Source organism: Quercus robur, chromosome 6 (genome assembly GCF_932294415.1).
Source record: "Quercus robur chromosome 6, dhQueRobu3.1, whole genome shotgun sequence".
NCBI classification, from domain to species: domain Eukaryota; kingdom Viridiplantae; phylum Streptophyta; class Magnoliopsida; order Fagales; family Fagaceae; genus Quercus; species Quercus robur.
Window position 1 is genome coordinate 31,605,923 of NC_065539.1, and position 22,185 is coordinate 31,628,107.

General features: G+C 36.1%; 1 protein-coding gene across 1 annotated transcript; it reads left to right on the forward strand.

The window, feature by feature from the left end:
• Window positions 1–725: 725 nt before the first annotated feature.
• On the forward strand, window positions 726–2,020 carry LOC126688435 (glycine-rich protein 23-like). Its single transcript, XM_050383132.1, has one exon. The coding sequence runs from the start codon at window positions 914–916 to the stop codon at window positions 1,733–1,735; it is 822 nt and encodes a 273-aa protein (XP_050239089.1). The 5' UTR covers window positions 726–913; the 3' UTR covers window positions 1,736–2,020.
• Window positions 2,021–22,185: the final 20,165 nt, after the last annotated feature.

Below are 22,185 nucleotides of genomic sequence, written 5' to 3' on the forward strand. Positions count from 1 at the left end.
TTCTCTTCTCATATTCATAATGGATCTTACCATAAATTTAATAAGTGGACCTTATCATAAATTAATGTGAGAGGAAGAAATATCATTTTTTGTACTCCGAGAAAACCTAAGTATTATTTTAGTTTTTGTCATCCGAATGGTTCACCCACATTTGCTGCGTATCCACAGAAAACAAAAAGGATCACCGACATTTGCTAGCTTAAAAGAACCAGACAGCAAGACAAGTGGGGGAGGAAATTTGAGAGGAATTCGCTATTAACCACAGCACACATGAAATTAACATTTGGATATATATGCAAATCAAAGCCAATATTCAGTGTTAAACTATAACAAAACAAATTCATATCTACCATGCATCTACTTTGTCATCTATAGCCACATGAAAAAAGAGTGTTAAGTGGAGAGCGCGAAAGATGAATAATAATAAAAAGTTATGGCACGCGCACATTGTTTGGTTGCTGCATTAATGGTATCAGAAAGCCCTTATTAAATGAGATCACATTAGGGATGAAATTCTTCACTGCTTTCAAGTTTCAACTTGATCTCCAGTTGGCCAACCAAAATCAGTTTGACTCTTTCTTTCTTTTTTTGAGACATAAAAAATTGAAACTGGAAATCCCAAAGGAACCCCACAAGTCAAAGTTAATCTAGCTTATGCATTACAGTGTCTTCATTTCTGAGCTTGTTGGAGGGGAGGACAGTTGGCCAAATAAATAAGCTGCCCAATGACAGATGAACCTCATTTACTCATCCGAGTGTGACAGTTGGACGATTGTTTTATATATTAACCTTCTTTTCGCTATATATACCACACTCCTTCGTTGCACCACTTCACAGTCACCTCTGCTTGCTTTTCTTCTTCTTCTGGTGCTCTCATTGTTGCTTTAATTTGGCTTCTTTGTCTTAGCCAGCAATGGGGGCTGTTTCAGGTTGCATTGTGATTGCTTTCATGTGTGCTTTTCTTGTGAGTGGTTTGGTAGTGGCTGATGTTAGCGGGATTAAGGATGAGAAGAACTTGTTTCACCATCCACATATTTTTAAGGGGGCAGGTCTAGGTCATGGGATTTATAAGAGAGGGTTTAGACATGGAAGGTTTGGTGGAGGCATTGGAGGTGGGGCTGGTGGTGGTGGTGGCCTCGGTGGTGGTGGTGGTTTAGGAGGTGGTGGCGGTCTAGGTGGAGGCATTGGAGGTGGGGCTGGTGGTGGTGGTGGTGGTGGCCTCGGTGGTGGTGGTGGTTTAGGGGGTGGTGGCGGTCTGGGTGGAGGAGCTGGTGGAGGCATTGGTGGTGGAGCTGGTGGTGGTGGGGGTATAGGGGGTGGTGGCGGTCTAGGTGGAGGAGCTGGTGGAGGCATTGGTGGTGGAGCTGGTGGTGGTGGGGGTATAGGTGGTGGAGCTGGTGGTGGAGTTGGTGGAGGTGGTGGTCTAGGCGGTGGTGGTGGCCTTGGTGGAGGAGCTGGTGGTGGCCTTGGTGGAGGAGCTGGTGGTGGCTTAGGAGGTGGTGCTGGTGGTGGTGCAGGTGCTGGTGGAGGTGCAGGTGCAGGTGGAGGAGGTGGATTTGGCGGTGGTGGTGGTGCAGGAGGAGGGTTTGGAGCAGGTGGAGGTGTTGGCGGAGGACTTGGTGGTGGTGGCGGTGCCGGTGCCGGTGGGGGTGGTGGATTTGGTGGAGGTGGTGGGTTCGGGGCTGGTGGTGGTTTTGGAGCTGGTGGTGGTGCTGGGTTTGGTGGTGGACACTAGAGTACTTTACAACAACTTCCAAGACTCAAGAGCGAGCTTCTTTGCTGTTTACGTACGTGCTAGGGGTATTAGAATGTTTGTTCATAATGTTGGTCATAATTATTCTTTCTTAATTCTGTGTTAGACTTTTAGTTTAATGTTGATTGAAACTTATGAAGTTAGTTAAAGATGCTTATAGATCAAATATCAGTATCTGTATTTCCTTCATGTACGTGGGAAGAGTATAACCTGTTAGGTCTCGGTCTGTTATGAATAAATCATTCCAAGTCTCTGGTTTGTTGTGTCGATCTACTGTCTTGGTTTTGTTTTTTCTCTGATCTCCTAAATGTGAATATAGAGCTTCAAGAACTAAACTTTACCCATAGCTAGTAATGCTCTTACCTAGAAGTAGCATCTAGTTTTATCGTGCAAAATCCAAAAAATAAAAAGAGACCAAAGAGGAAGGGAGTAAATGTACGACAGTAGATTAAAAAAAAAAAAAAAAAATGAAGGTAAAAGTTAATGAGTGTCTTAAGAAGATTAATTTTAAAATTAATTTATGGAAAAAAATAACCAAAATTTTTCATAATTTTTAATATTTTTCATAAAATTAATATCAAAATTTTATTAATATATTCAATTAACAAATACCCGCACCCATTAACTCGACCTTAAATTGAAAAATAAAAGCTAACCAACAAGTGCACACGTGGTGGAAAGGCGCAAGGATTTCGCTTTGGTGAAGAGGTCCCAAATGAATTACTCACATTTATTGCACGTCTTCGTTCTAAGTAAATTTATGGTCTAACCACTAGCTAGCTACCCTTTTTTCTTTTTTCTTTTTTTTGGGAAGGTGAAGTACACGTAGCTACGATGGTTGTAACTCGGTAGATTGCTGGATTATGGTTTGGTCATAGTTCAAGTCTGTCCCAATGAAAGTTGGACTTGTAGCGCCCTATATATATAAGGGTGATTGGTCCAACTTGCTGGATTAAAAAATTAAGTAGCCTATGGTGCTACAATTTACAAGCTGTTGATTGAATGAGATTAATGGATCGATGTTCAGGAAAATGTTGGTCTTTAGAGCAAAGCAATTGTTTTGAGGTGAAAATTGAGGGGGCCCTTGGTTTGAAGTTTTACAAGAGCTAGCTAGGTTTGAATAATATATATCTACTACTCTCACAACAGGCCAGCCTTTTGTAATTAAAGCAATAGGACTGCACTAGCCCACTGAGGTGTATAAAGGCCCGTTTGGTACTTAGTACGTGTGTTTAAATAACAGTTTTCAGTTTTTTTAGAAATATGTGTGGGTGAAAATATGTGTAATATTGTTTAAAAACTGAAAACATGAATTTGAACTCACGTACCAAACAGGGCCTAAAACATTAAAACTATCATTGTTATAGCTGACCTAATTTTAAGAGCGTATTTAGTATCTGTTTATAAGTTCAGCTTGTAATTTTCAACTTTTTTTAATTTTTATATACAATTTTTTAAAATCTCATTTTTCTCCCTTTTTTTCTCACTTTTTTATTTTTTTATTTTAAGGTATAAGCATATTTTAGCACATTTTTAGCAAAAATTTAGATAAACTGTTCCCAAACGGATACTAACAATACTTAAATTTAAAAAGCACAAGACTACTTGGTGATATAAAAATGAAATTAGGGCTTCGGTACACAGTTTTTATTTGTTCCAATGTAAGCATGTAATAGCTATATAGCTGGATTTTGATCTGGTTTGTATAATAATGAGATAGGGGTTAATTTTTTTTTTTTTTTTTTGGCCTTCAAGAACTTCCTGCATGTGGAGGGTCAGAGGCTTGTTGTAAGAGATGTACAAAGATCTAGATTTGTTCGGATGAGTTCTTTATTGATTGTACGTACTTAGGCAAAAAATTATGGTAATCTTGAGTATTTGCAGATTTTAAAATGTATAGTTTGGCTATTCTTAAGTCTTTGAACAACTATGGTCCTAGCTAGTTCCTAAATTCAGATAAAAGAACATTAATTCAAATCAATTTATTTTTTCCCTTGTAAGCAGATGAATGAATGGAGTGTAGAAGTGGACTCAAAGAATTGTGTGTTACTGCTCAAATGTGTGGAAGTCAATTTTCTATAGAGCTTCAACCTAAATCCTGTCGAAGTTATTGTATCTAAGGCTAGTTAATTAATTCAATGAGTAATACAGTGTTTGAGGTCAATTGTTTATGCTAAAAATATTGAATGTATTTTTGTGGTCTCTAATAAATTCATGCCTTTCGCTGCACATATACAATACAAACTCTTCATCTAGCTAGTCTTTATCCAAATTAAATTTGTAAAATAATTATATGACATGATTTCTTATTAAAGAATTCAACCAATCTATTTCAAAAAATATGTGGTTCAAATTTTCCCTACAGTTTCTTTGCGGTATACGAATAGTACATAGGTTTGTAGTATGCACCAGGGATTTATGGAGGCTAGTTGGATTTGCTATTTCTATAACTCATAACTCTGTTTCCATAACTTATAACTCAAAAATGGTGGGACTCATGGCTGAGAAGTCTGTTTGGATTTTGTTTCTAATTTTTGTTTTCATCATTTAATTCTCTTATTTTTTTAGTTAGGAGTTATGAAAACTGAAAACACATTTTAGATGTTTTTAGTTTTCATAACTCAGTTTTCAATGACATTTTCGTAATTAAACTCACAACTCTCTCACAGCCACAATGTTTGACTTTTGGGTTTTTTTTATTTATTTTTTATTTATTTAAAAAAACAAAGCCCAGCCGCATATCTCTCACAGTTCAGCTGCATATCTTGACTTTTCATTTTTTTTTTTTTTGAAACAAAAAGTAACGAGAGAGAACTGAGTGATGAGTGTCGTTTGGGTGGGTTTGGAGAAATTGGGGTATTTTAAGTGATGAGTGATGAGTGACGAAAATTGAGTGAAAAATGATGAGTGATGGCAAAAAAAAATCCAAACAGCCCCTTAGACTTTCTATGCAACCTTCCGCTTGCTATACAACTTCTGCAAACACTTCCCTTGTCATCTTATTGCATGTGAGAAACCTCGATTTTGAGATACACAATTTAGGCCATGTTACTAATGTTTATAAAAAATAATAGTTTTACCGATAATATTTTTCCTTCTAGATTGTAGGTTATACATTGAAGTCGCCACATATTTTATTGAAAATGAAAAATAGGAAAACCATAAAATAAGACATCTTCATTTATATTTCTTTAAAAGTTTGGCTTACCTTTAGTATTTTTTTAAAATAAATTTTCTTTTATTTTAATGAGAGACTGTCACATCACCCATTAACTAAATAAAATGTGAGAATTAAAACCCACTACCACTTGTCATTGTATATTTAAAATAAAAGGACATGTCCAATTAAAAATGTACTGGAGGTAAGCCAAATCCTTTCTTTAAAAATGTTAAATTTATATCATTAAATGAAAATTTACAAAATCTTGTTTCTAGATATTATCTAAGAAAAATATACTACTAAAAAAAAAAGTTTTGGTTCCTAGTTACATTCCAAAAATGGATATTACAATTTACACGAATAAAGTTTGATCTAAACCAATGATCTAAGTTTGGAGCTTACATTATAAAATGAGAAGGACTAGAAAGTGTTAGGTGCCGATTATACTTGAACATAATTGGTATTCTAGAACATGATGGCCATGAGTTCATGTTATACGATTAAGGTATAGCATCCAAACATCCAAGAAACAAGAAACCAAAAATTTAGCATGATAAGACAAATGGATTAAGCATATTGGTGTAATTTATTTACTTTAAAAGTGGGTTGAGTGTAGGTCTGAATTTTCTCAAGGGCGAAAAGTTTAGATATACTTAAGATGAGAATTTCATGATCTCTTTTTCTAATCTTTCGCACCAAAATTAATTAATTTCTAAGTGAGATACAAATTTAACTAATTTAGATTTGAAACAAGTGAGATATTGTGTTATAAAGTGACACATGAATGCAATTTGAGAAGCGCACTAGAGTGCAAAATTGCGCAATTTAGAGTCTAAATTTTGATGGGAAAAGAGTTCCAGCTAGGTTTCAACCCAACTTTGTGCACATATACAAGCCCCTTGTTACACAACTTTTAAAGGCAAAAAAGGAGTCTATAGTCTATACCAAAGAAAAGCAAATCTTGTTTTTTCCTTTCTTCCCAAGACTAAACTAAGAGAGGCAGGAAGCTAAGTCAAAGCTATTCAAAGAGACAAATATAGCCTCCATTCTGTGACTATAGAAGTGATCTTTCATGAGAAAAACATTCTAGTTTGTATCCATTCAATGGCATTATGGTATTCAAATCTTCAAGGCGGTTCTTAAAGACATGCATGCAGTTCGTGGAAGGATTTCAAAATAGAAGAGTTGTTAGTTGAATCACGGCAGTAAGTTTTCTACGCGGTAAAGTCTAGGATCATATGTATGATTAAGATCTAAACTTCAATTCTATATAATTATATTGTTCTTGGGGTTAGGGTTAACCCCTATAGTGGCTTTTCCCTTAAATTTGTCCATAGGTTTTACATTTCTTTACCGATATATTGTGTTATTTGTGTAATTGCTTATTACTATTATATTTGGCGACTTGCATGGTCCTAGTAAGGACAAAATTTCATAATTGGTTAATATTACAAGTTGATTATATATAATTTAGCTGTAAAATCATTTAAGGGCTCTAAAAATATTTTTTTCAATTGGTATCAAAGTGAGTACACTTAATTAGGAATTAGTTTCCTGTGTGTGGTCCTTTGCCCCTATTATCATGGATAAATCACAACCCCTCATGATTTCCCCTGACCACGATGGAAACTATTTGGCTTTTATATCCTCATGTAGAGGCAGCAATGAGTCTAGTAAAAGCGACCATGGTAAATCAGTGATGAATTCAATATATGAGACTATTATGAGTGACCATGGTGAATCATCTTAGCATGAATATAATGAAGACATGGACTTCAAGAAGCTTTATATGGTATGGATTAAATCAACCGAAATTTCTAAAATAGTCCCTTATAAATTTGAAGTTGAATTTAAAAAAGATGATTTAAAGGTTAAACTTGATAAATCTAACAAGTAGGCAGAAAAACACAAGGAAGTGAGTGTCTCCCTCACAAAGAAGGTTAAATTATTAGAGAGTGAACTTGATATGACTATGACCAAATTGGAGAGGTTGTCTAGTGCTAAGCTTGATAAATTAGTTAATATTCACAAAAGCTTAATTCTGATAAATCTAGCGTAGGATACATTAATGTAGAATCACCTACCTCCACTTCTAAATACAAATTTGTATTTGTACCCCCAACTAATATGAGAGAAAAGGGCTAATTTAGGTAGGATAGACAAGGGTAAAGGACCTGTAGATGAACTTCATGCTACAAAACCCACGTCTAAATGCCTTCCTAAGCAACAAGAAAGATCTAAGTTTGTTTCTACATGTTACCATTATCGTTTTGTTAGTCATATTAGACCAGATTATTTTAAGCTTATGTCTCAGTAGAAAGTTCTCTCTAGACCTCCATCCAAAAAGAAAAGTAGTCCTAAGACGTACCACTCATATTTGTCATCATTAATGTGGTGTTATTGGACAAACTTATCCAAATTGTTTTAAATAAAAATTAAATCAAAATATAGTGTCTCTTGGCCTGGGACAAGAGATCATGTACCTTAAGTCACAAGGCAAGAAAAATTGCTTGGCGAGTTTTTGAAAAATTTAAGTTTGTTGATTGTTGATAGAAAATATCAAAATTGGTCTCACTCAAATGAATTTTAATTCCTCTTAACGATAATCTATTCTCATCGTTCTTCACCTAATAAGCCAAAGTCACGTGTTTTGTGGGTGAGAAAAGATTCTTTCAAATAAGTGTTATTTAAAAGACAAAGTTTAGCTACAAAATCGATTGTAGGCTATAACAATTAAAACAAACTCACTCAATATCTTTTTATTGGAAGTGAATTTTGACAAATCCATGATTAGATTACATATTCTTCTTATATCCTCCATGTTTGCAAAATTTCAAGAAAATCAAAGATCAATAGCTATATCATTAATAAAATTTTAAATTACAAGTTTTTATAATTTAAAATTATGCATAAAATATAAGATTATAGATTATATAGTAAATAATATCCGATTAACACTAAAATTGACATGTGTATTAAGAGCGTAAAGAACATGTAATTCAATGGTTAGATTTTCAAAATATGCAGTAATATTTATTTTATAAGTTTGTAACCTTAGACTACAACCAATTTTGTAGCTAAATTTTGTCCTTATTTAAATTGTCCCTAGTTAAATTCTTTCAATATTTTAAGGAAATATTTTTAATAGTTTGTTAAATCACATGGGGTAATTGGTGAGAGCAAATGCTTAATTAGTAAGCCTATATGAGTGAGCCATCTTTGGCCAATTAGATAGGTGCTTTGATCTTGTATATGTAGTTGCATGTAACCATCATTTATAATATCTTGAATAATAATAATAATAATAATAATAACCAATTTGTTGTTTTTATGGATTTCATTCTCTTGGAGGGTAACTACCTTGAAGCAAGTCAATATCTTTCTTATCTCTTAATTTTTTGGAGGGTTACTACATCAAATCAACTTAACTTCCTTGTAATTCCCATTCAATTCCTTTAGGAATTGGTGGCTTCCGAACAGGTGTATTACATGAATATTAATCTCTATCTCTTGACTTAAAACCTTTGTGACATTGTAGAGAAGTATGTAAAGTATAATTACGGGCATGACTACTTTGAAATAAATGAAAACTATGGTGTCAATGTATAAAAGTCATGTATGCTTTGTATTTTCTATTTTAGCATATGCAAACTTGTTTACTCATTATTAAACTCACTTGTAGGTGAAGTTTACAAAATTAAAATGCATTGAAAACCTTGAGTTTTTAAGTCAAGCATTGATATGGGCTTTGATAAAATTTTGAATTCTTCACAACAGTTTGCTTGAAAAGATAGTGACAAGGGACATCTCTGTTATAGTGCAAAGCTACTATGATATATGAATTAGAGAGAGGGTTGCTTATATCAATAGTATAAAGCCACCACTAATTGTTGATTAAGTGCATAATGGAGAGATAGGGTGTCATAAAAAAAATCATGTGCAAATGCAAAGAAAATCTATATGAAAAAGAAAAAGAAATATACATAGAGAGAAAAGGTGAAAAACAAATAGGATTCAAGTTCAAAAATCCTTGATTGATTTGAAAATCTTAAAATTTTGACAATGTTTTACCTTCATAAATTTTTCTCTACTTTTGAGGTTGATTTGAGTTTACAAGAAACTTTAACACATGAAAATGTATTGCATATGCATGAATTTTTATATCATGGAGAGTTATAGTATCAAGTTTGCATATATAATAAAAGAGAGAATATTATTATTCTATATGAACCCTCATTATTTTTAAATGGTATTGAGTTTATAATGCTTTTTTTTTTGGTCTCAAGTTTTTTAATCTTTTTCTTTTCTAATATATATTTTTCTCTCCAAAGGTTACTCTGAAATCATTATGTACTTTTCATATTGTTTTTGCAACCTATGATCTTGATAGGGGAAGTTGTATTTATTTGATATAGAGCTTCATGTTATTTGTGCCCTTTGTCATTCGTGACAAAAATGGCAGAGTGATTTGGTTTATATTTTGACAAGGTTAATGATTTAGAGGAACGTTATTTGTTTTAATCAGCAGGAGATTGATTGATTTGCCCTTCAAAGTAGTTATTTATTTTTCTATGTATATGTCCTTGTTGATTCATGTCACCAAAACTTTCGATATCTTATTGAGCTTATTCCAAATCATATTTCAGTGGAAGCCTATTTTATGTTTCACATATTCTAGTTTTTCTTGAATATATTTTTCCATATGATGGTAGCCTTTTTGTAAGCTATTTAGCTATTCCTATTATGTTTTTTCTTGGTTTTATTTCAACATGGTGCACTTAATATGTTTGTTTGTGATTTCAAGAAAGGCACATACTTTTTATATTTTATATCTTGTCAATCATAATTAGTCCTAGTTTAGCCTATGGTTTCTCAAGATTGTTTATACTAGATGAGTTTGTAGTAGGGTGTATTGTAAGTTTATCATGGAATGGCCTAAGGGGAGGATTATTAGGGATTTTAGCAATTGTTCAAAATATAATTTTTAACTTTATGAATGAAAAATGACTAACATGTTTCATAAATTTTCATTAGATGATTGATGGGGAAAGACCATACGTGATCCACTTAATTAAATTAAATTTTTTTTTTAAATGTAATTAAAGTCTAAAGTGATGCTTGGTCAATTAGAGGGAAAGGAAAATTTAAAGAAATGGGTAGTAGTCCCATGTGGGTCATATTATTATTTTTTTGATACAAGATAGAATTCTACTCTAACCTAATTTAAGTATATATGTGTGTGAAACTCCCTCCTAAAGACTTGAATTCTAGCATTTACCCTCTACAAGCACTTATACTTGTAGAGTGACCATCGCACCAATGGTGTGCGGTGGTCATATTATTATTAAAATATGTATAATGAGTTTATTTAGCAAACACATATTGAGCTTATAAATGAGTTTATGCTTGACTTGTTTTGTAACGATCCTTATAGCTCAAAGTTTGTTCATGAACTTTTTTTTTTTTGCTTAGGCTCGGCTTGTTTATTAAACAAGCCGAAAACTAAATCTCAAACTTGGCTTATTTATAAATAAACAAACATGAACGAACTTTTTATTGGTTCGAACCCGAGTTGCTTATGAACAACTTGGTTCATTTACCGCCATAGGAATATTAGACAATTTTCTAAAGCCCCTAAATGAAAGAAGGTCCTAAAACTTTAATTTTATAGTTTAATACTATACTTATATAATAATCTAAATAAAATTTATTTGATTCCCATCGATTTTTTTTAAGAAAGTGGTACATGTTTCTCTAAAAATGATATATATATATATATATATATATATATATATATATATACACACACACTTTTTGTTTCACTCTCTAACTTAAAAAGTCTTTTCATCATTTCCAACAAAAAAGAAATTCTCTCTCTCTCTCTCTCTCTCTCTCTCTCTCTCTCTCTCTCTCTCTCTCTCTCTCTCTCTGCGAAGTCACAATTACAATTATACACATTAAAGTACTCTTACATACATTCCCCCCATCCTAAAAATATCTCTTAGCAACTCAACACCAAACCACTCTTTTATTCCTTATATAGTTATACTTATTCATAGAGGTTACATTTTAAGAAAAATAAGTTTGTTCATTTTTTTGTATGCTATGTTTTATATACAATTGATATATATATATATATATATATATAGAGAGAGAGAGAGAGAGAGAGAGAGAGAGAGAGATGGGTTCAAGTTACACCTAGTGTTACTCTAAAGAGTTACACATTTTTTAAACCATTAAATTTAAGTAGATCCAACGGTAAAAAAAAAGACCCTCATTAATGCTAAAATTTTGATTAGGATCTCATTAATTATCCCTCATTTATTATATTTTATATCTATCTCTAAACCCAAAAAAGTGTTATATTTGACTCTCTCTCTCTCTCTCTACGTTTCTCTCTCTATCTCTTTCTCCTCCACCATTATTCGACCTCCATGGATAGATTGCCAGCAGAAGGTTGTGAAGCAATGCTCTCTCATCCTTGCAAATCATACATTCAAAAAAGAAATATATATGATGAACGGACTTTTCAACACAAACCAGCAATAGCCGCTAACCATAAACGCAAGAAAGCATGAAAACATCATAAATAAATAAAAAATATATATGTAGACTCCACCTAAAACCGTTACCCAAGGCTTGCAACAAATAATTTACAAGTAAATGATCAAAAACCTTTTGCCGGCAATTGCTTCACAACCTTCTGCCGGCAATTGCTTTAGAGGTTTGCTACATATTAGAATTGAATCTATCAATTGTTTTTCTAAAATATATTTTATATTTTATATTTTTATAAGGAAGTTGTGTCCCAGTTTGAGTCTAGATTATGTCACTCTCCTCTCCCGATAGCCTATAAATACTATGAATTGATAGTGTCAAATACATTTTTTTTATGATGTTTTCATGCTTTCTTGCGTTTATGGTTAGCGGCTATTGCTAGTTTGTGTTGAAAAGTCCGTTCATCATATATATTTCTTTTTTGAATGTATGATTTGCAAGGATGAGAGACCATTGCTTCACAATGCTTGCAGGGGTGAGAGACCATTGCTTCACAACCTTCTGCCGGTAATCTATCCATGGAGGTAGAACAATGGTGGAGGAGAAAGACATAGAGAGAGAAACGTAGAGAGAGAGAGAGAGAGAGAGAGTCAAATATAACACTTTTTTTAGGTTTAGAGATAGATATAAAATATAATAAATGATGGATAATTAATAAGATCCTAATCAGAATATTAGCATTAATGAGAGTCTTTTTTTGACCGTTGGATCTGCTCAAATCCAATGGTTTAAAAAATATGTAACTCTTTAGAGTTACACCAGGTGTAACTTGAACCCATCTCATATATATATATATATATATATAAAGTACTATTAATTTAATTTTTAGTGAATCCATCTTTACTTGTGAATGTTAAAACTATCAAGTGATACTTTTTTTTTTCCCACAAGTACTAAACAAAATATAACAAAAATTTAAGTAAAATCTCACAAGTAAATGAGGAAATAGGTCATGTAAAGTTATTGCCTTAGGTCTAAAATTGCATCAAGTCTCTCTACCATCTCTAAAATGGTGTAATCTAGTGGGCAAGGCTCCAACATAGATGTGTGGAATGGTAGAATCATGCAAGGACGGACCTAGGTGAGACCTAGGCCCTCTTGAGTCTAATTTTTTTTTTTAGTCGTTTTATATTTCATTTTTATAGTGATGCTCCCCTTCTCCCTAATCAGACTAGCTAGCTTAATCCAAATAGAAACTATTCAACTCAAAAACTTAATAAAAATATTTACAATGGTGATTGTATTTTAGGTTAAAAAAAACTATTTTATCACCAAAGAACAAAAAAATCATGTGTTATTGGAGAAGTTAAAGCTAAATTTTTTGCAACTACAGTAAACTGGTATAAATATCAGTTGATTGTAGCAAGTTGATAAAAATAAAATACAATATTGTATTAAGATTATATCTCTTCCTTCAATTAAAAAACTTAAATTCTCTTTCATGCTTATTATTTTAATGAGTTGTTTATATTATTTTAAATGACAAAGTTTAGCTACAACCCTTTCCCTCTCCCTTGTGTGTGTGTGTGTGTTTGTTTCTCAAAAAAAAGAATGGGTAATTGTCCCACATTGCTTAAGAGAGTGTGTTGTGTGTAGTATAACTTGTCTCACCCTCCCTTAAAAGTTACCATGGCTTTTGAGTGGGGTTGTGGTGTGTCTTTATGTTAGAACTCATTTCCCTCTCCCTTGTGTGTGTGTGTGTGTTTGTTTCTCAAAAAAAAAAAAAAAAAAAAAAAAAAAAGTTTAGCTACAAAATTAGTTGTAGCCTAAGGCTACAAGTTTACTCAATAAAATAAATATTATTACATATTTTGAAAATCTAACCGTTGAATTACATGTTCTTTACGCTCTTAATACACATATCAAATTTTATGTTAATTGGATATTATTTACTATATAATCTATAAACTTATATTTTTTGCATAATTTTAAACTACAAAACTTGCAATTCAAATAATTTATTGATAACATAGCTATTGATATTAAATTTTCTAGAAATTTTGCAAGCATGGAGAATATAAGAAGAATATGTAATTCAATGGTGAATTCATCAAAATTCACCTTCAATAAAAAGATACTGAGTAAGGTTATAGCCTTAAACTACAACAATTTTCTAGCTAAACTTTGTCATATTTTAAATGAAGTGATAATAAAAAATATAACATTTGATATTGGGTGTATTGTAAAGTGAGGTGGTAAAATAAATAAAGTAGTTTTTTGAGGTACTAAAAGCTAAAATTTTTAGCACCACCACTGTGAATGCTCTAACTTAAAAAAAAAAAAAAAAAATTCCTAGCCAACCTAGTATTAAAAAAAATATATTATTTTGTTTTTGTTTTTGTCTTTGTTGGTAGATGATTGCATCTTAATATATTTAGAAACAATTGTGTGCGCCTAAAATGAGGCTGATGGGCTGGTCCTCACTTGGGCTCACAATCTATTTGTGATGTGGGCTTTGGATTTCCTGACTTGGGTAGTTCTTAGTTCAGAGACCCAACAAAACATTCTACTCCTACAGATTCCTCCTTTTTCTCTCTTATTGCTCTCCTTGTGCTCTCTACTCTATGTTCTCTCCATAAGCATCCCCTCCCCCCCTCAATTTCCCATTCTCGCCTCTTATTTATAACTCAAGACTAGTGGAGGAGTTATGATTACTCAAGATTATTAGTGGGCAAAGGGGTCCAATTCCATTGCCTTTAAGTGGGTGTTTAGTTGGGAGTGGGAGTAGTGGCTTTGGAACTGGTTCCCACCTTAGGAGGGATGTTCGGCAGCGATATTCCCCCCAAGGCAATACTGGACAGTCGAGATATAGCATCCCCGAGCAATAACATTCCTGACCAAGATGCGTCAGCTGGGCAGGTCTCTAGTAATGAACCATGAGATGTACGGAATAAAATTGCATGTCTAATGGGCTTTGAATCGAGCGTAGAGGTATGAGGTCCGGGCCCATGGCCTTAGCAGGCCTAGGGCCTAGCTTCAGACAAAGGGATTGTGCCCATGGGCCACACTGTAAGGTTGAAGTTCAAGGCCCAAATGGGCCTGGGGATCCTATGATGTACATTAACCCCCCCCCCCTTGATTTGTGCCCGGCCCTCGGGGACGAATCAAGGACTCTAAGATACAAACTATTCGAGAAGCCTGATGGGCAAATACTAGGCGGATAAAAGCTTCATTAATGCACCCTTAAAAGGTGTGCTATATTTGGCCGTTTGGTTCAACCGTCATCATTGTCTGACAGTTCGTGAACCGAGGCGATGCGCGTGGCAGTTATAATGGCAATTCGTAGAGATTCTCGTCCCTTATTTATTAAATGCTATTTATTCCTCCTTTGGCTCTTATATATAGTTCCTTCTAAGTCTCTTCTTCACTTTTACATTTTTCATCCTTCAAACTCCTTCTCTGCCGAGCATAGTACTTTCATGCGCTCATCTTCCAGCCCAGAACACCATTCCTTCCTAGGGCCCCTAGTAAGTCCTCTCTACCTTTCCTTTTACTCTTTCTTCTTCTTTCAGTTTTCCCTTGTTCTTAGTTTGAGAAACTTAGTCTAGTAATGGGCTATTCCCACCTTCTATCTTCAGAAGTGTCCTTGGCTAGCTTTAGAGCAGTCTACAATGTCCCTGGAGATGTTGACATCACCTACTGTCATGTGGGCGATATCGACCTCCATAGGCGTACTGGCCTAAACACAGTATTTTTCCCCCTTATGGCCCTTCTCAAGGGTAGGTTTAAGTTCCCCGTTGACCCTCTCATCATAGGCACCCTTAGATTTTATGGCTTATGTCCCGACCAACTCCCCCCAATTTTTACCATGTGGTGAGTTGCGTTAGTAGGTTAAACCAATTGTTCAGTATACAATTAAACCACCATGATATTAATTTCATGTATAGTCTGTGCGGGAACATTAAGACCAACTACTACTTAAAAACTAGGGATATACGGGTACGGCTGATATCATGCCTTCCCGATTCCAACAAAAATTTAGCTAGGGAATTTGTCCGAGTAAGCGGCAATTGGTTTGCCGATGAACTCCCTTGTCCCTTCTCACCGTATGACGTTGGTCGGTATTGAGAATCTTTATTTGCTTTAAGTTTGAATCTTTTAGTTATTTGCATATAAATTAAACGGCCTTTTGTTGGTTTGTTGCAGAAGGAAGAAGGTTTCAACCAGATCTCCAAGTTGTACATGTGAGAGATCTCAACTTCGTCCTTAGGTCGACGATTTTTGTGCACACGAACGAGCAACTCCAAGCATCCCACTTGATTCTCAACGTTAATTCGGTATACTCTACCTGGCAAGCATTCAGCTAAGCATTGTTGGTAGATAGCCCTTTGCTCTCGTACATAGACATTCGGCATGCAAACTTCCTACCCCCCTCGCTAACAACTGACGAAGCTCGGGACCTTAGCCCTCATTATACTACCACGGAGGACCTTGCCCTAGTTAGAGACGAATCAGCCGAGCGCGTTTCTCAAAGTCGCAGGGAGCATATTCCCATTGAAGGGAATGAAGGTCAAGTCCAAGCAGCCGAACCAGAAGTAGCTGAGGGCGAACAGGGAGCGGAAATGGTAACTAGGAGGAAGTTAACTGCTGATCAGTGTTTGTCCGATCCCCGATCATCAGCTTAGCCCTAACAACCTCAAGGCCAGGACTGTACTTCTCCTCCTCCTCCCCCATCTGGCCATCCTAAAAAGAAGCAGCGTGTGGAGGACCAAACACTTAGGGTCTCCAGTGACGTGCCCACAAAAACTCCCCCCTCCCCCCGGCCATCAAGAGGGATCACAATACGGGAACCGATGAGTGGTCCCCGTCCTGCTGCCTGGGGCGGCACTGAAGTGGCCTTATCTTCGCTGACTGTGCCCAACTGGCAGCCCACTTTCACACTCAGCAATGAGCCCCTACCAGCCTCTACAAGTATAAGAACCTGGGACAAAGGTGAAGGAGGGCGGGTGGCGCAGAGCCTGGTGCACAAAGTGTTGCTGCCTGAGGACGTCCAGTTCTTCTCGAACAATTTCGAGGAATCCATTGCGCGGCAGCTGCAATGGCACACCATTGCAGTAATTTCTTCTCATTCCTTTTCTCATTTATTTTGTTGCACAAGTGAGAAAAAAAAATTTATTATTATTATTATTTTTTTTTTTAACTCCTAAGTTTGTTATTGTGGTGTTACCAGGTTGCACAGATAACCCATATTCTTGGTGAAAGGATGAAGGTGCTTGCCGAGGAGGCTGAGCGGGAGAAGGCATTGAAGGACGTTGCTAATGCCACGGTGTGGGACAAGGGCAAAGCCGCTAAGGTTGACGAGAAGAAGGCCTAATCCTCGAAGAAGGCCTGGTTGTTGGCTGAGAGGAAACTGGCTGATATGGAGGCCAAGCTGGGGGAAACAGAGCTAAAGTTGGCGCAGGCGAAAAGCTTGAACCTGGCCTATGTTGATGAAGTGGCCGATCTGATGGCCACCCTTGAGGCCTGTGAGAACAAGTGGTACAATGAAGGCTTCGCGGATGTCGAGAACTTCGTGGAGCCTGTTGTCCACCAAGCTCAAGTCCAAGGGTTTAAGGAGGGGTGGTTAGCTACCCTTTAGGCGTTGGGAGTACTCGAGGATTCCCTACTAAGGAATCCGAAACAAATCCCATGCCCTGCTCCTGCTCCTCCCGTTCAGAGCCAAGCTGACGCTGCCGATGATAAAGATCCCCCTAGCATAAGAGAGCTGGTGCAAGCAATTGACACCCATGTGGAGACCATTGATCTCGGGGTCACCAGCAACCTCAATGCCCCTAAAAATGAAGAAGCCCAGCAACCACCTGCCGAGGACGATCCAGACCAGCACGCCGATGATGCAGCCCTTTTCTTTCCTACCAACCCTGCTACTTAAGTTTTTAACCGGTTTCTATGTTCATCACCTTTTTCTTTGCGTTTACTTTTCTTTTATCTATTCGGTTTGCCTAGTCACCAGGATGTGGTGACAGAACACTAATTTAACTTCTGTTTTTCTAAGTCTTACTTTTCTATGCTTAAGTTTTATTTTCCTAGAGTTACCGGGCTATGGTTGTAGGAGGCAAAATTTTAAGCCAATTATAAAATGCCACATCAATATTTAATGGAAAATTCTGAATTAATGTCATTAAATTAATTAAATCAAATGATGACATGTGTCATCCAAATTGACATCGTATTGGCATATTAAAATTTGCCAAGTGTCATTTGGCCCACAAGATAAAGATAAATTTTCTATTAAAAATTTATGAATAATTATCTTTATAAATAAATAAAATAAAGATAAATTTTCTATTCAAAATTGATAGATAATTATATTTATTAAAATAAATTAAATAGAGATAATTATTTATCTTTATTGATTATTATCTTTATCAAAATATGATATTTATCAAAATAGATAAATAGAGATAATTATCTCTAAGAATAATTTTGGCCAATCAAAAGTCTACTACATACTTTCAAGTATATCAATTCAAAATGGAGTTTATCCTCTAAAATCACTATAAATAGAGGACATCCCCTTTCATTTTGAACACCAAGTTTTCAAGAGGCCTAAGCTCTGGAGAAATTATGTCTCAAGAAACTTTGAAGAACATTCGAAGAACTTGAAGAATCTTTAAAGAACTTAAAGAACATTCAAAGAACTTGAAGAACATTTGAAGGGCTTGAAGGACAATAAATCTCTAATAAGCTCGAAGCTAGAGATTTGTTGTAAAGACCGATCAATCCATCTTCCAATTAAAGTTAAGAAGATTCTTGTTCAAGTCAAATTCAATGAAGATAGAATCAGAGGGTATTCTTTTGTAAAAGAATCGAAATAGAGATTGTACTTATTATACATCAATACAAATTTATATTTGCAAACCTATTTCTTTTCAATTGTTTGATTTTCTGCAATTGAGAAAAATTTGTGTTTACAATGGTAACAAGACATTTGTTTAATTTTAATTGCCTTTTGCTTCAATTGCTTTATTACTCAACTTTGGAGACCGAGCATTCTTTGAACGATTATTTTATCACTACTAGGCTATCTTTTTAACACGTCTGACTGTGGTTGTTTTTGTTTATCTTTTTTACTCATTATTCCAACTAGCAGGGCAATTCAATCATAGTGTGCCCTTGACTTTTTATAGTGGCTGGGACAAGCTTAAAGAAATTTCCTACGTTGGAAGAATAACTCATTGCAAGTTGTAATTGCTGTGCTTTGCCCAATTTAGAAAAAACATTGACTAGATAATTAGGTCGAACCGGGTACAAAGTTTACCAGGTATGGAGTCTTCCATTGTGAGGAACCGTTGAACAAATTGACCCCTTGTGATAAATTAACTAATTAATTTAGCTAAGTGAATTAATTAAATTAATTAACATGCAAGCGTGGTAGCACAAATAAATCGCCAATAAACTAAATATGCAGCGGATAGTAAATAACATGGTGATTTGTTTAGAATGGGAAAAACCTAATGGCAAAACCCCCATCGGGTGATTTTCAAATCACCACTCCTGAAATTCCGCTATTATCACAACAAGCAGTTACAAGTAAAGGAATCTCAGTACCTTATACTAACCTACAGTTGAACCCTTACCCCAATACCCAATTGGACTTGTTTTGTAGTGACAATTTCCCTTTTCAATGCACGGCTCCCAAGTACGTGACTAACCAATTGCGTGGATCCCAATACGCAATTTCAATCACCAACTAGAGAAGGTTGTTAGCTGCAAAGTTCTTCAGTTCATCCACACGATGAAGATCAAGAAGATGCTTGGTCACAAAACCCTAATGTGCACATACACAGCAATTTCTTCAGAAGATATGAACAAGGGTGAAACTTTGTCTCCGATTACAATTTGCTTGAACAAACTATTCTTAAAGCTTGTGCAACTTGTGAACACTTTGACGGCCCTTAAAATAATCATTTTATATGTCTAAGGTTAGAAGAAAAGAAAGCCCAAATACATAATCCCAGATTAGAGTCAAAATAGAACTAGAATTCTTTTTTTATATAAAGCTCGATAGATAGCTGTCTGTCGAGGTGCTGTTGAGCAGCTGTCAAGCTTTAATGAACAGTACTTCTTCAGTTTGAATCTTGGAAAGACTTGCATGTCTTCAACACTTGATCTTGAAACACAGTTTCTTGAAGTATTAAACACATCCTAGATCTACCCAAATACAAATAAGGTGCATTTTGTCAAAGGATAAGCCAATTACATAAAATAGTGACATATGTTCCTAATAAGTGAATCACATATGTCCTAACAACCGTGTAAGGGGAACCGCGCAAGAGCCTTGTTAGAAACATTTAGCGCAAGTTTTTCACCTGTTCGGTGATGAAAATCAAATCGAGGTCAAGTTTCTATCCTTGAATACATCTAGTGCAAGGTTTCCATCTACCCGGTGATGAAAATCGAGCCGAGGACAGATTTCTTTCCTTGGATAATTTAACTTAAGGTTTCCACCTGACCGATAATGATGATCAAACCGGGATTAGGTTTCTATCCTTAGAATATTTTTGATGTAAGGTTTCCACCTGCCCGATGATGAAGATCGAACCAAGGACAGGTTTCTGTCCTTAGGGTATTTTTGGACATAAGGTTTCCGCCTGCCCGGTGATGAAAATCGAACCGAGGACAGGTTTCTGTAATTAGGATATTTTTGACATAAGGTTTCCACCTGCCTGGTTATGATGATCGGACTAGGGACAGGTTTTTGTCCTTAGGATATTTTTGACATAAGGTTTCCACCTGCCCGGTGATGATGATCTGACCAGGGACAGGTTTCTGTCCTTAGGATAATTTTTTACAAAAGGTTTCCACCTGCCCGGTGATAAAGATCAAATCGAGGATAGGTTTCTGTCTTTAGAATAAAATAATTTGCCTTAGTCCTCTAAACTTTCCTTGTATTTGTGAGCCGGGGTTAATTAGTTAACAATGATGGAATTAAATACACCTACATGGATAAACATCATCTTCATATTAATTAATAAAATGTACATATAAGATTATATCCAATTTGTACCCACGTGTACGGATGATCAATGATAGAACTTCTTCAGATTGTGGGCATTCCATGGCTAGGGTAGCGACTTTTCTTATAAATTTTCCAAATAGTATGCCCCTGCGCCCGCGATGGCAGTGACTCTATATGGCCCCTCCCAGGTTGGCTCTAGCTTCCTTGCATTAATATCTCATGTATTCCCCACCACCTTGCGAAGTACCAGGTCCCCTGCTCCAAACTCCCTTTTCCTCACGTCTCTATTATACCTCCGAGCAAGTTTCTGCTGATACTCTGCCAGCCAAATAGTCGCTGATTCCCGGCATTCTTCCAACAAGTTCAACTATTTTAACATTAACTCAAAATTCTTGGTGGGGTTGAATCCTGCAACTCGGGCACTGCATAGATTTATCTTTGCCAGTATAATTGCTTCCGTTCCATATGTTAGAGAAAAAGGGGTTTCCCCCGTGGACCTCCTCGGGGTTATTCGGGATGCCCACATAATATTAGGTAACTCCTCTACCCACCTGCCCTTGGAACCTTCTAACCTCCTTTTTAACCCATTCACAATAGCTTTATTGGTAGGTTCGGCTTGGCCGTTACTCTGCAGATATGCCGGGGTTGAATACCGGTTTACAATGTCCAGATCGCTACAACACTCACAGAAAGCTCTACTGTCGAACTGCAACCCGTTGTCCGACACTAGTGACTCTAGGACCCCGAACCTCGTCACTATGTTCCTCCATACAAACTTCTTAAGATCCACATCCCGGATGTTTGCCAACGCCTCCGCCTTCACCTACTTAGTGAAATAATCCACAGCTACTAGGACAAATCTTTGATTTCCCGTAGCTCGGGGAAATGGACCTATGATATCCAGCCCCCATTATGCAAAAGGCCAAGGGCTAATAATGGGGTTTAAGCTTCCTGTCGGTTGGTAGATCATTGGGGCATGCTTTTGACACTGTTCACATTTCCACGCATACTCGGTAGCATCCCTTTGCATTCGTGGCCACCAAAATCCTTGAGTCATTGCTCGATGGGCTAACGAACGTCCTTCCACGTGACTGCCACACACTCCCTCATGCAACTCGATCAGAAGTTCTTCAATCTTGCTAGGGTGCAAGCACTGTAGGTAGGGCCTATCAAAAGATCTTCGATACAACTTCTGATCATTTGATAGCCAATACCGAGCTGTTGTCCGATGTATTTTTCCGCTTCTTTTTCATTTGCTGGCACTCGGTCTTTGGCTAGAAAATCAATAATTGGGTCCATCCAACACGGTCCAACCATTGTTACCATCGAAACATTAACCCCAACATTGATGCTCGCTTCTGCTACCACTTCCACCTTTATTAGTCGAGGAATTTCCTTTGCTAATGATGACATTAGGGTGGCCAAGGAATCAGCATGCCGATTCTGCCCTCAAGCTACCTGAATCACTCTAACTTTCTAAAAATGGTCCACAATTTGTTTCACCAACTATAAATACTCCATCATCCAAGGGTCTTTGGCTTCAAAGCTTCCCTGCACCTGGTTGACTATTAATAGGGAGTCCGAGTAGATTTCCACCTCCTTGGCACCTAGATCGAAAACAACTCTCAATCCGACAAGCAAGGCTTCATATTCGGCTTCGTTATTAGAAGTCTTAAAGCCCAATCAAAAGGAATGCTCTAGTTTTATTCCTTCCAGTGTGATAACTACGATTCCAGCCCTGGCTCCTAATGCGCT

Bases quoted from the DNA above. Each gene is read 5' to 3' on its own strand.
- LOC126688435 (XM_050383132.1), top strand. From the start codon at position 914: ATGGGGGCTGTTTCAGGTTGCATTGTGATTGCTTTCATGTGTGCTTTT.